This window comes from Scyliorhinus torazame, chromosome 19 (genome assembly GCF_047496885.1).
Source record: "Scyliorhinus torazame isolate Kashiwa2021f chromosome 19, sScyTor2.1, whole genome shotgun sequence".
Lineage (NCBI taxonomy): Eukaryota > Metazoa > Chordata > Chondrichthyes > Carcharhiniformes > Scyliorhinidae > Scyliorhinus > Scyliorhinus torazame.
This window is the reverse complement of record NC_092725.1, coordinates 45,880,312-45,892,759: the sequence shown is the minus strand read 5'-3', so window position 1 is coordinate 45,892,759 and position 12,448 is coordinate 45,880,312. Positions and strand designations below refer to the sequence as shown.

At 48.2% G+C, this 12,448-nt stretch overlaps 2 protein-coding genes across 5 annotated transcripts in view; one reads left to right on the top strand and one right to left on the bottom strand.

Annotated features, from left to right (window-relative positions):
- The window catches only part of braf (B-Raf proto-oncogene, serine/threonine kinase), a 202,240-nt gene extending 194,809 nt beyond the window's left edge, over window positions 1-7,431 (top strand). For 2 of the 4 annotated variants that reach the window (XM_072484234.1, XM_072484232.1), the window contains one exon: window positions 3,507-7,431. In XM_072484234.1, the coding sequence (XP_072340335.1) occupies window positions 3,507-3,529 (23 nt within the window). In that variant the 3' untranslated portion in view covers window positions 3,530-7,431. Of the gene's footprint in view, window positions 1-3,503 lie in introns of all 4 variants that reach the window. The other 2 variants (XM_072484233.1, XM_072484231.1) reach the window with 1 other exon arrangement.
- Window positions 6,736-12,448, bottom strand: part of LOC140396114 (wee1-like protein kinase 2) — a 68,738-nt gene continuing 63,025 nt past the window's right edge. The window contains exon 11 of the mRNA XM_072484236.1: window positions 6,736-7,258. Within this exon, the coding sequence (XP_072340337.1) occupies window positions 7,171-7,258 (88 nt within the window). The 3' untranslated portion in view covers window positions 6,736-7,170. The remainder of the gene's footprint in view (window positions 7,259-12,448) is intronic.

Genomic DNA, 12,448 nt, shown 5'->3' with positions numbered 1-12,448 from the left:
GCTGCTATTGTGGGGTATATATAGAAAATTCCCAATAAAGTGACTGCTCCTTTCTTGTTTCTGACTTCCACTCATACTGACTCAGTAGACAAACCCTCCTCGACTACTTCCTTTTCTGCAGCTGTGATGCACTCCCTAATTAGCAGTGCCACTCCCCCTCCTCTTTTACCTTCCTCCCTATTCTTCTTAAAACATCCAAACCCCGGAACATCTAACAACCATTCCTGCCCCTGTGAAATTCATGTCTCTGTAATGGCCACAACATCGTAGTTCCAAGTACTGATCCATGCTCTAAGTTCATCTCCCTTAGTCCTGACACTCCTTGCATTGAAACAGACACACTTTAACCCATTCCACTGAGTGCAACTTTGCCCCATCAACTGTCTATCCTTCCTCTCTGACTCCTGCATACTACTTCTGTCTGTTCAACAGCTACCCTATCCTCTGATTCATAGCTCTGGTTCCCATCCCCCTGCCAAACTAGTTTAAACCCTCCCGAAGAGCTCAAGCAAACCTCCCGCCCAGGATATTGGTGCCCCTATAGTTTAGGTGCAACCCATCCTTCATGTATAGGTCCCACCTTCCCCAGAAAGTATCCCAATGATCAATATATCTGAAGCCTTCCCTCCTACACGAGCCCTGTAGCCTCGTGTTCAGCTGCACTCGCTCTTTGTTCCTTGCCTCACTCGCACTGGCACCGGTAGCAACCCTGAGATTATTACTCTGCTCGTCCTGCTTTAGCTTCCAACCTAACTCCCTTAAAACGCTTTTTAGATCCTCATCCCTTTTCTTAGCTATGTCGTCGTGCCAATGTGCACCACGACTTCTGGTTGCTCCCCCTCCCTCTTAAGAATATACTCTAGAGAATGTATTTGGGGGACAGCCCCGCCCGAGGCCCACAGGCAAGCTCGGCACAGTAATTGCCGGGGAAGTTTAAACTTCCAATGGGCAATCACCCTGAACTATCCAATACTCTGATTAAAATCAGAGGCTAACGATGGTTCAGACTCGAGTCTGTCAGCAGAATAGTTACCCAGGAAAGGTTAGAAAGATTACAACAACTTCTAATGCCTGAGTAATATCTCCCTCCCCAACGACCACCCAAAGACCTCCCCGACAACCTTCATAGCCCTCCACACCTCCATCTAGTCCGTGACTATCCCCCCCACTCCCTGCACACACACACACACACACACACCCCTCACCCACTGACCTTACACGCTTACCTTCTCAAAGTGTCTGAGAAGCTCACACTTATCCACTTTACAGCAATTGCCGCTGTAAAAAGGTTGAGCTCACAGACAGCTGGTTTGTGATGCAGAGTGAGGACAGCAGCATGGGTTCAATTCTCTGAGGTTATTCATGAAATAACCTTCTTGACCTTGCCCCTCGCCTGAGGTGTGGTGATCCTTAGGTTAAATCACCATCAGTCTGGTAATCTGGGACTATTGCAACTTTACTGCTGTAAAAGAAGTCGTGCCCCCCACCCCGATGCTGCACATCCAGTGTCCTGTGCTGTTGTGCTGCACATTCCTCACCCGGCCCGAGTCGGAATATCGGGCGGCAAATGTGCAACTCCTGACCTGAATCAATGAAAAGAATCGGAGTTGCAATCTGACGGTGGTTGTTTTGGGCCACATTGTTCACACGGTATTCCTGTTCTTCCCCCAGCTGGCAGATTCTGGGGGTGAGCCTGAGATCCCTATAGCTGAAATATACTCCCGTAGCATAGAGAATACATAGGCTACAGCAAGGTAAGCAGCAGATGGCCAGCAACTCCAGAGGTTCTGAAGCTGTGGAAGGCTGACATCTAGTGGCAGCAATGGAGGCCTACACATGCAAAACTGCTGAGATCCAAACCACAGCTACTGTAAAACAGACAATGCGATTGGTTAGGTTTTCTTTCTTTCCCCCTCATTTTTTTCTGTGTGCCTTTTTCAAAGTCAAACTCTGACAGCATTGATTATAAAAATGCTGCTCGAGGAGTGGTTTGGGCTCTTTCCTCTGCATCCCCTGCTCCTCCTGGGAGGCATGGCTATGGATCCCGTGACTTTGCAAGGAACTGGCGGGAGTTTTATTAGAACAAAGAACAAAGAAATGTACAGCACAGGAACAGGCCCTTCGGCCCTCCAAGCCCGGGCACCTTTTGGGCTTGTCCTTGCTCCCAGGGTTAAGGTGCAGCTTAGAGAGGTTCTCTCCACTCTGCCTCAATAGTGGGTCTGGTGTCTGACAAAAGAGAAACTTGCTGTGGGTAATGTCACAGTCAATTTAGCCGTTCATGCTGAACTGTGCTCACTGGTGTTTGACCAAACCAATCTACTTCAGTAACACTGCAGTCAGCCCCTTACCAATATTTACAGATGCACATAGAAAGCATCCTATCTGGCTGCATCACAGCCTGGTATGGTAACTGCTCGGCCCAAGACTGTAAGAAACTACAGAGTTGTGAACACAGCCCAGTCCATCCCACGACCCCGCCTCCCATCCATTCACTCTTGTCTACACCTCCCGCTGCCTTGGGAAAGCGGGCAGCATAATCAAAGACCCCTCCGACCCGGGTTATTCTCTCTTCCAACCTCTTCCGTAGGGTAGGAGATACAAAAGTCTGAGAACATGCAATTATCGATTCAAAAACAACTTCTTATCAGCTGTTACTGGACTGCTGAAGACTCTTATGGACTGAACTGATCTCTTCACACATCTTCTCTACTGAGTAGTACTACACTCCGTATGCTTCACCCGATGTCTGTGTCTATGTATTTATATTGTGTATTACCGTACGTCCCTTGTTTTTTTCATGTAAGGAATGATCTGTCTGGACTGTACGCAGAACAATACCTTTCATTGTACCTCGGTACATTTGACAATAAATCAAATCCAAATCCAAAAAGCAGAGACACCTTCAGGCCAGGCTACATCTGAACTCAAACCCCAGACGTGAAGATCCAGCACAGTCTATAGACCCCCCCCCCCCCCCCCCCCCAGTTAATTACAGAGTGAAACATTGTCTCCATTAAACACTCCCAGGACAGGTACAGCACGGGGTGAGATACAGAGTAAATCTCGCTCTACACTGTCCCCATCAAACACTCCCAGGACAGGCACAGCACGGGGTTAGATACAGAGTAAAGCTCCCTCTACAATGTCCCCATCAAACATTCCCAGGAGAGGTAGAGCACGAGGTTAGATAAAGAGTCAAGCTCCCTACACTGTCCCCATCAAACACTCCCAGGACAGGTACAGCATGGGGTGAGATACAGAGCAAATCTCCCTCTACAATGTTCCCATCAAAACGCTCCCAGGACAGGTACAGCACTGGTGGGATACAGAATATAACCCCCTATACACTGTCCCCATCAAGCATTCCCAGGACAGGTACAGCACAGGGCTAGATACAAGAGTATATTGCAACCAATTACTTGCAGTGCCAATGCTGAGTTTGACATTGGGAACTGTTATCATTACTCTATAGGAAGCTAATTTATAAACTGTTTTTAATTTAGCAGGAGAATTTACTGCATTCAAATAGATGGAGCTTCATAACCACCGTCGAAGCAGGTGTCCGCCATCACGTGTCGTGTCCTCCCAGTTGTTCCGGGGTTTAACCTGCAAAGCTAAAACTACAGCTGTTGATTGAGCTGCCCGAGACCCTTTGTATCAATTTAAAGACAGACTCTGCCGCCAATTTCTGCGACGCTGTAGTTTTGAAGTTGCTTGACGCACAAATATGCCCCTTTCAGCAGCTGTAGAAGCTGAGTGCATTGGCTGTCTCCCTCCAGGAAGAACAAAATGGCTTGTCTGGATACTGTTGGGGAGAGGGACAGGGATCAGGGTGAAGAGGAATCTTTGATAATTGAGGGACCAGGGGTCGGTAATGCTACAGTGTGACCCTCCTGTGGTAATTGTATCCCCAGCACCCTCCGATTGTCTCTCTGCCCCAGATGTGGTTGTGCAATAACCTTATTTAATGACCAGTTGAGGTCCTGTTACAATAGATGGGTTTGTCGTCAAATGACTTGATTGGCCAGTGTCCCTTGGCCACCCATTCAATGGGGCGTGAAGACACTTTTATTTATATATATTTTATAATTTATTTGTCCTTTCCCGCTGAGAGCTCACCACACTATTCCCGCCACCTGGTATTCCTGCTGCTCGAAGCCTCCAACTGATGAATTTTTGAATAATCTAGATGTTCCTTCCTTCCCCTCCCCCCAAACCAGGAAAACACAAATCCTTTGTGGTCAGCTAGAGAACTAAATTAGATTGGCTATCAGCACAGGAGAAGGGAACTATCACTCTTTTGACCTGGAGAAGACTTCCGCAGAAGACTTGCACTCTCCGCTTCTTCAGGACCCAATGGGTGAAATTAGTTTGTCTTGTTGCTCTTGTCGTCAAGGAGCTGATGTAACGAGTGTTTCATGCTTGCGAGACAGCTTTTAAATACAGACCAGCAAGCTGTACCTTGGATAATCTCTTGCTGGGGCAGACAGTGTTAGCATTCCTGGGCTTTCCTGATTCCATTCCTATACAGTGATCTCTGTTGGGGAAGTGCGCAGTGGGGATGTTCGGACGGGTGGGAGGTGGGTGGGAGGTGTTGGATCTGACTCTAATGCTACCTGTTGAGGAATAGTCTGCTGGCAGTCACCCTCGAGGCTTCGAGGTACTGAAGGGCACCCATGGATTAATATCCCACATGGCGGGGGAGGGAGGGGAGGTAGAGAGAAAAAAAATGGGTGCTGGCTAGGGATGATTCTGCTTTTTTTTGAAGCTTCTGTAACCCAACATTCAGAACCACTGCCTTGATGAGCCACACGAGACCCTGCCCAATATTCAGTATTGTTTGGGACACTTGCAGTCTTTCCACTTGACCAGTTTCCAGGAGTTTTGTATTGAACTGTTTGTGGGGGACTGGTTGGCCCATGAATACCTGTAGCCTACTCCCAGAGTGGATCTGGAGTCTACTCCCAGAGTGGATCTGGGGTCTACTCCCAGAGTGGATCTGGGGTCTACTCCCAGTGTGGATCTGGAGTCTACTCCCAGTGTGGATCTGGAGTCCACTCCCAGTGTGGATCTGGAGTCCATTTGGGAATTGGTAGCCCTACTCTCGCATTTGAAAAGTAAAGCTCAGAACCTAGTGACTCACTTATGGCTGCCCTTTGCTGTCTCTTTTCACAAACATTGAACAGTAACAGCGAGCAGAGGGCCCAATCTCTCTCTCGTCTTGGCTCAGGATCCAATTACCCCATGTCGCCGTCGCCTTATCCTGATAGGTGTTTCAAAGCATTCATAAAATGTAGTTTTGTTCTGAATTTCTTTTATTTACTGATCTGTCTTGCTCGTCATACCCCACCAGGATTAGTTATGATCTGATGTTTGTTTGTAACATTGAGGGGGGTAAAACTCCACTTTTGGAGAGGTAGATGTTTGATACCAGGTAAGTGTGTTCATCTTGGAGAGCTGCTGGGATCCGTCCAGCTCTGTCCATGATGCTGTTACATCCTGCAGCTCACCAAAGGTGCTGCTCATTTTAACGTGTTTGACAGAAGAGGGGCAGTGGGACCTTCTGGTGCTATAACTGGAAGGCAGAGGGAGCAGGCAGCTGGACTACAGGTTTTCCTGATTCTAGTAACACACTTCGTTCTTTGGAATCCCAATCTTTTTCGAAAGACTCGTCTATTTTATTTCAGCAGCAAGTGGTGTTCATCGGTTTCATTTCAAGTTAGGAGTTTTTAAAATAGACAAAATCCTCTTGCTCGACATTGTGTTAACCATTGCCGTTGGTCCTGTGTTGGTAGTGCTCAGTTGGAGGATCTTGAAAGTTCTGAGCCTTTAGGGGAGAATCCCTAGTTGAACTCTGCCACATCCGTGCCCAGCACTGTTGTCCATTTTAATTCTGACCATCAGAATGGCTATTTCTGTAAATCTACTACTTTGCATCTATCTATACCCATTTACAGGCTTGTTTGGCCTATCTTTGTACCATCAGCAATATGGTTATTTTCATCCAACTCATTAATGTAGATTTTATGTAGGTGAGGCCATGTGGCCCTCCACTAGATAGTTTCCCAAGCTGACCAGTCATTCATGCTAATTTATTACCCTCTATTACCTCAACAGACTGGACATAGTGCTCTGTGGGCTATGAAGGTGAGCTGTGGCCCCTTGCTTGGGCAAGATAAGTTAGATCCAGTTTGTCAGTAGGCACCACACAGTTGTGTCTTGCACTTTATTCGCCGTTTAGACTCTAATCCTGAAACGTGTGAGAAACCAGCATTAAGGAAGCTCTACTGGGGCTCATAGCACCAGGTACTGACTAATATGAAAAAGGCTGTTGCAAATCACCATGAGGTTGTTAGCAACACCCAACCTAAGGGGGAGGTGTTCATTCCACAGGGCTATGCCCCGGAGGTTCCGGAGTACACAGGCATCCACGGAGGACTGGACTGCAGACACTCCGGCCTTTAAGCAGTGACGTGAGTGCTTCAGTCAAACCACCGTGTTCATGAGGCCAGGCCCTGTATTCGTCTAAAAACAAAATTCCACAGTGAAGATGGCAGAATCGGCTTCTGTGTATCCCCCCATTGCCTGAATAGGCCAATTCCTTAGTTCTGCTGCCATCACTGAAGTCGAGCAGCTGGCCTTGGAGAATTTGCCCATTTTCACCCTGTTGCTCTCTCGGTATCAGAAGTGGTATTAGCTGTTACACTGCCCCATGGTGAAACTACTGCAGTGACCTCATGTACAAAAGATTTTATTTCCAGAAAGAGGTTACCAGACAGAGGGTGAGAGATGAGCTCAGCACAGGGACTCAGATTTTTGTACTGTGAAAAGAAACATGTTCATTGTAAACTTGCAAACCATTTCTACCCCTCCAGCAAACAAAAACCCACTGGTACAACAGAATCATTCAACAGTGAGAGGCCTTGCCAAACCAGCTCTTGAAAGAGCTGCCCATTAACTTTCTCCTAGGCTACGGCCCTCACTAACTTGACCCCCTTTTTGCCATTTTTCCTGGGGTCAGGAATTCTTTACAGTTTTCAGAAGAAGCGGACTCCAGTGCCATAATCGAACACCTGCCAATTCAAAGGTGCAGCAAGCTCCAAGTTCAAAGAACGGTCATTGTCCCACATTCATTTTCCTTCAATAAAATTAGAGTGTAGCTTCAAGCGGTCAGTCTTTTATTTCACCTTGGATGAGTATAAAGGACGAATCGTACCCACTCATTGCATTTTCCCTCCCTCGGTCCCTTGGATTCTCCCTGTAAATTTGTACAATGGAATATATTGTCAGTTTGCTATAGAGCATGGATATTAAATTTTGATAGATAATTAATTCAAAAACCTTATTCTGTGTAAAGTTATTTAAAAGACTGTATTATAAAAAGTTATATGTATGTGAATATGGGAAACATAATAAAGGACCTGCATGGAACACGGCTGTGTCAAAAACCTGTTATTGAGTCAGTCAGCTGTTCCCTTTAGCTGGTGGGTTGGTCTGGCTTACTGATGGTAGGGTGGGAGTGAGGAGGATTAGCCATTGGCTGCACTCCCCTCCTCATTGAGTCAGTCTCCAACAAAGGGAATGGAGAGTCACATGGTCCACAAACTGCGAGTGATGGCCAACAAACCATCAGTGAGGATGGTTCAACACCAGCCCACGTGGCTCAGCAAAAAGAATCCTTCCTCTCCCCGGGGATGTATTCCAGCACATTGCAGGGGTGAGACTCACGCAGACACTGGGAGAATGTGCAAATGCCACACGGACAGTGCCCCAGGCCGGGATCGAACCCGGGTCCTCAGTGCTGTGAGGCAGCAGTGCTATCCACAGCCACCGTGCTGTCCTTAAATAGCATCTTTATAAATACAAAAATCTGGGGAGGACCAGACAGCGTTTGTTAAGGGTAGGCAGTTGGTGGCCAATGTAAGAAGGCTGTTAAATGTGATCATGATGCCCCCGGAAGGTAGGGAGGTGGAGCTAGTGATCGCAATGGATGCAGAAAAGGCTTTTGATCGGGTAGAATGGGATTATCTGTGGGAGATACTGGGACAGTTCGGATTTGGGCGGGGCTTTATTGACTGGGTCAGGTTGCTGTATCAGGCTCCTGTGGCAAGCGTACGGACGAATAGCCCAACATCGGACTATTTTTTAGACTGCACCGGGGGACGAGACAGGGATGCCCCCTCTCCCCACTGTTCGCGCTAGCTCTAGAGCAGTTGGCAATTGATCGGAGAGCCTCAAGGGGGTGGAGCACAGAGTCTCGCTCTATGCAGACGACCTGCTTCTGTATGTATCGGACCCAATAGAGGATTCTTGGGGAATTTGGCCGGTTTTCGGGGTATAAGCTAAATATGGGGAAAAGTGAGATGTTTGCGGTCTAGGCGAGGGTTCAGGAGAGGCGATTGGGGGAGCTGCCATTTAGATTAGTAGGGGGAAGCTTTAAGTACCTAGGCAGTCAAGTGGCGCAGGAATGGGACCGGCTGCATAAATTATATCTGGCCTGACTACTAGACCAAATGAAGGACGATTTTCGGAGATGGGACGCGGTTCCGTTGTCACTGGCTGGGAGGATGCAGCCGGTGAAGATGACAGTCCTCCTGAGATTCCTGTTTGTATTTCCGTGTCTCCCCATCTTTATTCCGCGGTCCTTTTTTTAAACGGGTCAACAAAGTGATCACTGGCTTTGGGCGGGTAAGACCCCACGAGTAAGGAAAGTAATGCTTGAGCGGAGTCAGGGAGAGGGCAGGCTGGCACTGCCAAATTTTATTAACCATTATTGGGTGGCGAATATAGCCATGATCAGGAAGTAGGTGGTGGGGTAGGGGTCAGCGTGGGAGCATATGGAGGCAGCTTCATGCAAGGGCACCAGTCTGGGGGCATTGGTAACTGCGTCTCTGCCAGCACGGTACTCCACCAGCCCCGTGGTGGCGGCGGCCCTGAGATTATGGGTGCAATGGAGGAGACATGTGGGAGCAGAGGGAGCATCGGTCTGGTCCCCAATCTGTAATAATCACCGGTTTGCCCCGAAAAGTATGGATGGGGGGGGGGGGGTTCTGGATATTGCAGAGAGCAGGGACTGAGAGGATGGGGGGCATGTTTATAGAGGGGTGCTTTCCGAGTATGAGGGCACTGGAGGAGAAGTGTGGGCTGGCGAGGGGAAACAAATTCAGGTATCTGCAGGTGCGAGACTTCCTACGTAAACAGGTGTCAACCTTCCCGCTCCTACCGCTAAGGGGGATTCAGGACAGCGTAGTTTCCAGAGGGTGGGTAGGAGAAGGGAGACATTTACAAGGAACTTATGGGGTCAGAGGAGACGCAGACCAAGGAGCTGAAGCGCAAGTGGGAGGAGGAGCTAGGAGGAGAGATAGAGGATGGTCTATGGGCAGACGCGTAGAGTAGAGTCAGCACGTCCGCAACATGTGCCAGGCTCAGCCTGATACAATTCATTGGGCTCACATGACAGGGGCCCGGATGAGCAGATTCTTTGGGGTGGAAGAGAGGTGTGCAAAATGTGCGGGATCAATGTTTTAATGCAAGAAGTATTACGGGTAAGGCAGCTGAACTTAGAGCTTGGATTAGTACTTGGAACTATGATGTTGTTGCCATTACAGAGACCTGGTTGTGGGAAGGACAGGATTGGCAGCTAAACGTTCCAGGATTTAGATGTTTCAGGCGGGATAGAGGGGGATGTAAAAGGGGTGGTGGAGTTGCGCTACTGGTTAGGGAGAATATCACAGCTATACTACAGGAGGACACCTCAGTGGGCAGCGAGGCTATATGGGTAGAGATCAGGAATAAGAAGGGTGCAGTCACAATGTTGGGGGTTTACTACAGGCCTCCCAACAGCCAGCGGGAGATAAAGGAGCAGATAGGTAGACAGATTTTGGAAACGAGTAAAAACAACAGGGTTGTTGTGATGGGAGACTTCAACTTCCCCAATATTGACTGGGACTCACTTAGTGCTAGGGGCTTGGGAAGGGCAGAGTTTGTAAGGCGCATCCAGGAGGGCTTCTTAAAACAATATGTAGATACTTGGAGTATCGTGTTCAATTCTGGTCGCCACACTACCGGAAGGATGTGGAGGCTTTAGAGAGGGTGCAGAAGAGATTTACCAGGATGGTACCTGGTATGGAGGGCATTAGCTATGAGGAGCGGTTGAATAAACTCGGTTTGTTCTCACTGGAACGACGGAGGTGGAGGGGTGACCTGATAGAGGTCTACAAAATTATGAGGGGCATAGACAGAGTGGATATTCTCCCCAGGGTAGAGGGGTCAATTACTAGGGGGCATAGGTTTAAGGTGCGAGGGGCAAGGTTTAGAGGAGATGTACGAGGCAAGTTATTTTTGTAGTGGGTGACATTTCAGGGGCATCTTACAAATACATGAATAGGATGGGAATAGAGGGATACGGATCCAGGAAGTGTAGAAGATTTTAGTTTGGACGGGAAGCATGTTCAGCACGGGCTTGGAGGGCCGGAGGGCCTGTTGCTGTGCTGTACATTTCTTGGTTTGTTCGTGTCCACATGTTCTGGACATGTCTGAAGCTTAGGGGATTTTGGCTGGGGTTTGCAGATGTCATGTCCACGGTGTTAAAAAAAGGGTGCCACTGAGTACAGAGGTGGCGATTTTCAGGGACCCTGGAATCCAGAAGCAGAAAGAGGCAGACATTCTGGCCTTTGCTTCCCTGGTAGCCCGGAGACAGATGCTATTAGCTTGGAGGGACACAAAACCCCCAAAGTTGGAGACCTGGCTATCGGACATGGCTAGCTTTCAAGGACAAAGAACAAAGAACAAACAAAGAACAAAAATGTACAGCACAGGAACAGGCCCTTCGGCCCTCCAAGCCCGTGCCGACCATGCTGCCCGACTAAACTACAATCTTCTACACTTTCTGGGTCCGTATCCTTCTATTCCCATCCTATTCATGTATTTGTCAAGATGCCCCTTAAATGTCACTATCGTCCCTGCTTCCACTACCTCCTCCGGTAGCGAGTTCCAGGCACCCACTACCCTCTGCGTAAAAAACTTGCCTCATACATCTACTCTAAACCTTGCCCCTCTCACCTTAAACATATGCCCCCTAGTAATTGACCCCTCTACCCTGGGGAAAAGCCTCTGACTATCCACTCTGTCTATGCCCCTCATAATTTTGTATACCTCTATCAGGTCTCCCCTCAACCTCCTTCGTTCCAGTGAGAACAAACCGAGTTTATTCAACCGCTCCTCATAGCTAATGCCCTCCATACCAGGCAACATTCTGGTAAATCTCTTCTGCACCCTCTCTAAAGCCTCCACATCCTTCTGGTAGTGTGGCGACCAGAATTGAACACTGTACTCCAAGTGTGGCCTAACTAACGTTCTATACAGCTGCAACATGACTTGCCAATTCTTGTACTCAATGCCCCGGCCAATGAAGGCAAGCATGCCGTATGCCTTCTTGACTACCTTCTCCACCTGTGTTGCCCCTTTCAATGACCTGTGGACCTGTACTCCGAGATCTCTTTGACTTTCAATACTCTTGAGGGTTCTACCATTCACTGTATATTCCCTACCTGCATTAGACCTTCCAAAATGCATTACCTCACATTTGTCCGGATTAAACTCCATCTGCCATCTCTCCGCCCAAGTCTCCAAACAATCTAAATCCTGCTGTATCCTCCGACAGTCCTCATCGCTAGCCGCAATTCCACCAACCTTTGTGTCGTCTGCAAACTTACTAATCAGACCAGTTACATTTTCCTCCAAATCATTTATATATACTACAAAGAGCAAAGGTCCCAGCACTGATCCCTGTGGAACACCACTGGTCACAGCCCTCCAATTAGAAAAGCATCCTTCCATTGCTACTCTCTGCCTTCTATGGCCTAGCCAGTTCTGTATCCACCTTGCCAGCTCACCCCTGATCCCGTGTGACTTCACCTTTTGTACTAGTCTACCATGAGGGACCTCGTCAAAGGCCTTACAACATCCACTGCCCTACCTGCATCAATCATCTTAGTGACCTCCTCGAAAAACTCTATCAAGTTAGTGAGACACGACCTCCCCTTCACAAAACCGTGCTGCCTCTCACTAATACGTCCATTTGCTTCCAAATGGGAGTAGATCCTGTCTCGAAGAATTCTCTCCAGTAATTTCCCTACCACTGAAGTAAGGCTCACCGGCCTGTAGTTCCCGGGATTATCCTTGCTACCCTTCTTAAACAGAGGAACAACATTGGCTATTCTCCAGTCCTCCGGGACATCCCCTGAAGACATCCAAGGATCCAAAGATTTCTGTCAAGGCCTCAGCAATTTCCTCTCCAGCCTCCTTCAGTATTCTGGGGTAGATCCCATCAGGCCTGGGGACTTATCTACCTCAATATTTTTTTAAGACACCCAACACCTCGTCTTTTTGGATCACAATGTGACCCAGGCTATCTACACACCCTTCTCCAGACTCAACATCTACCAAT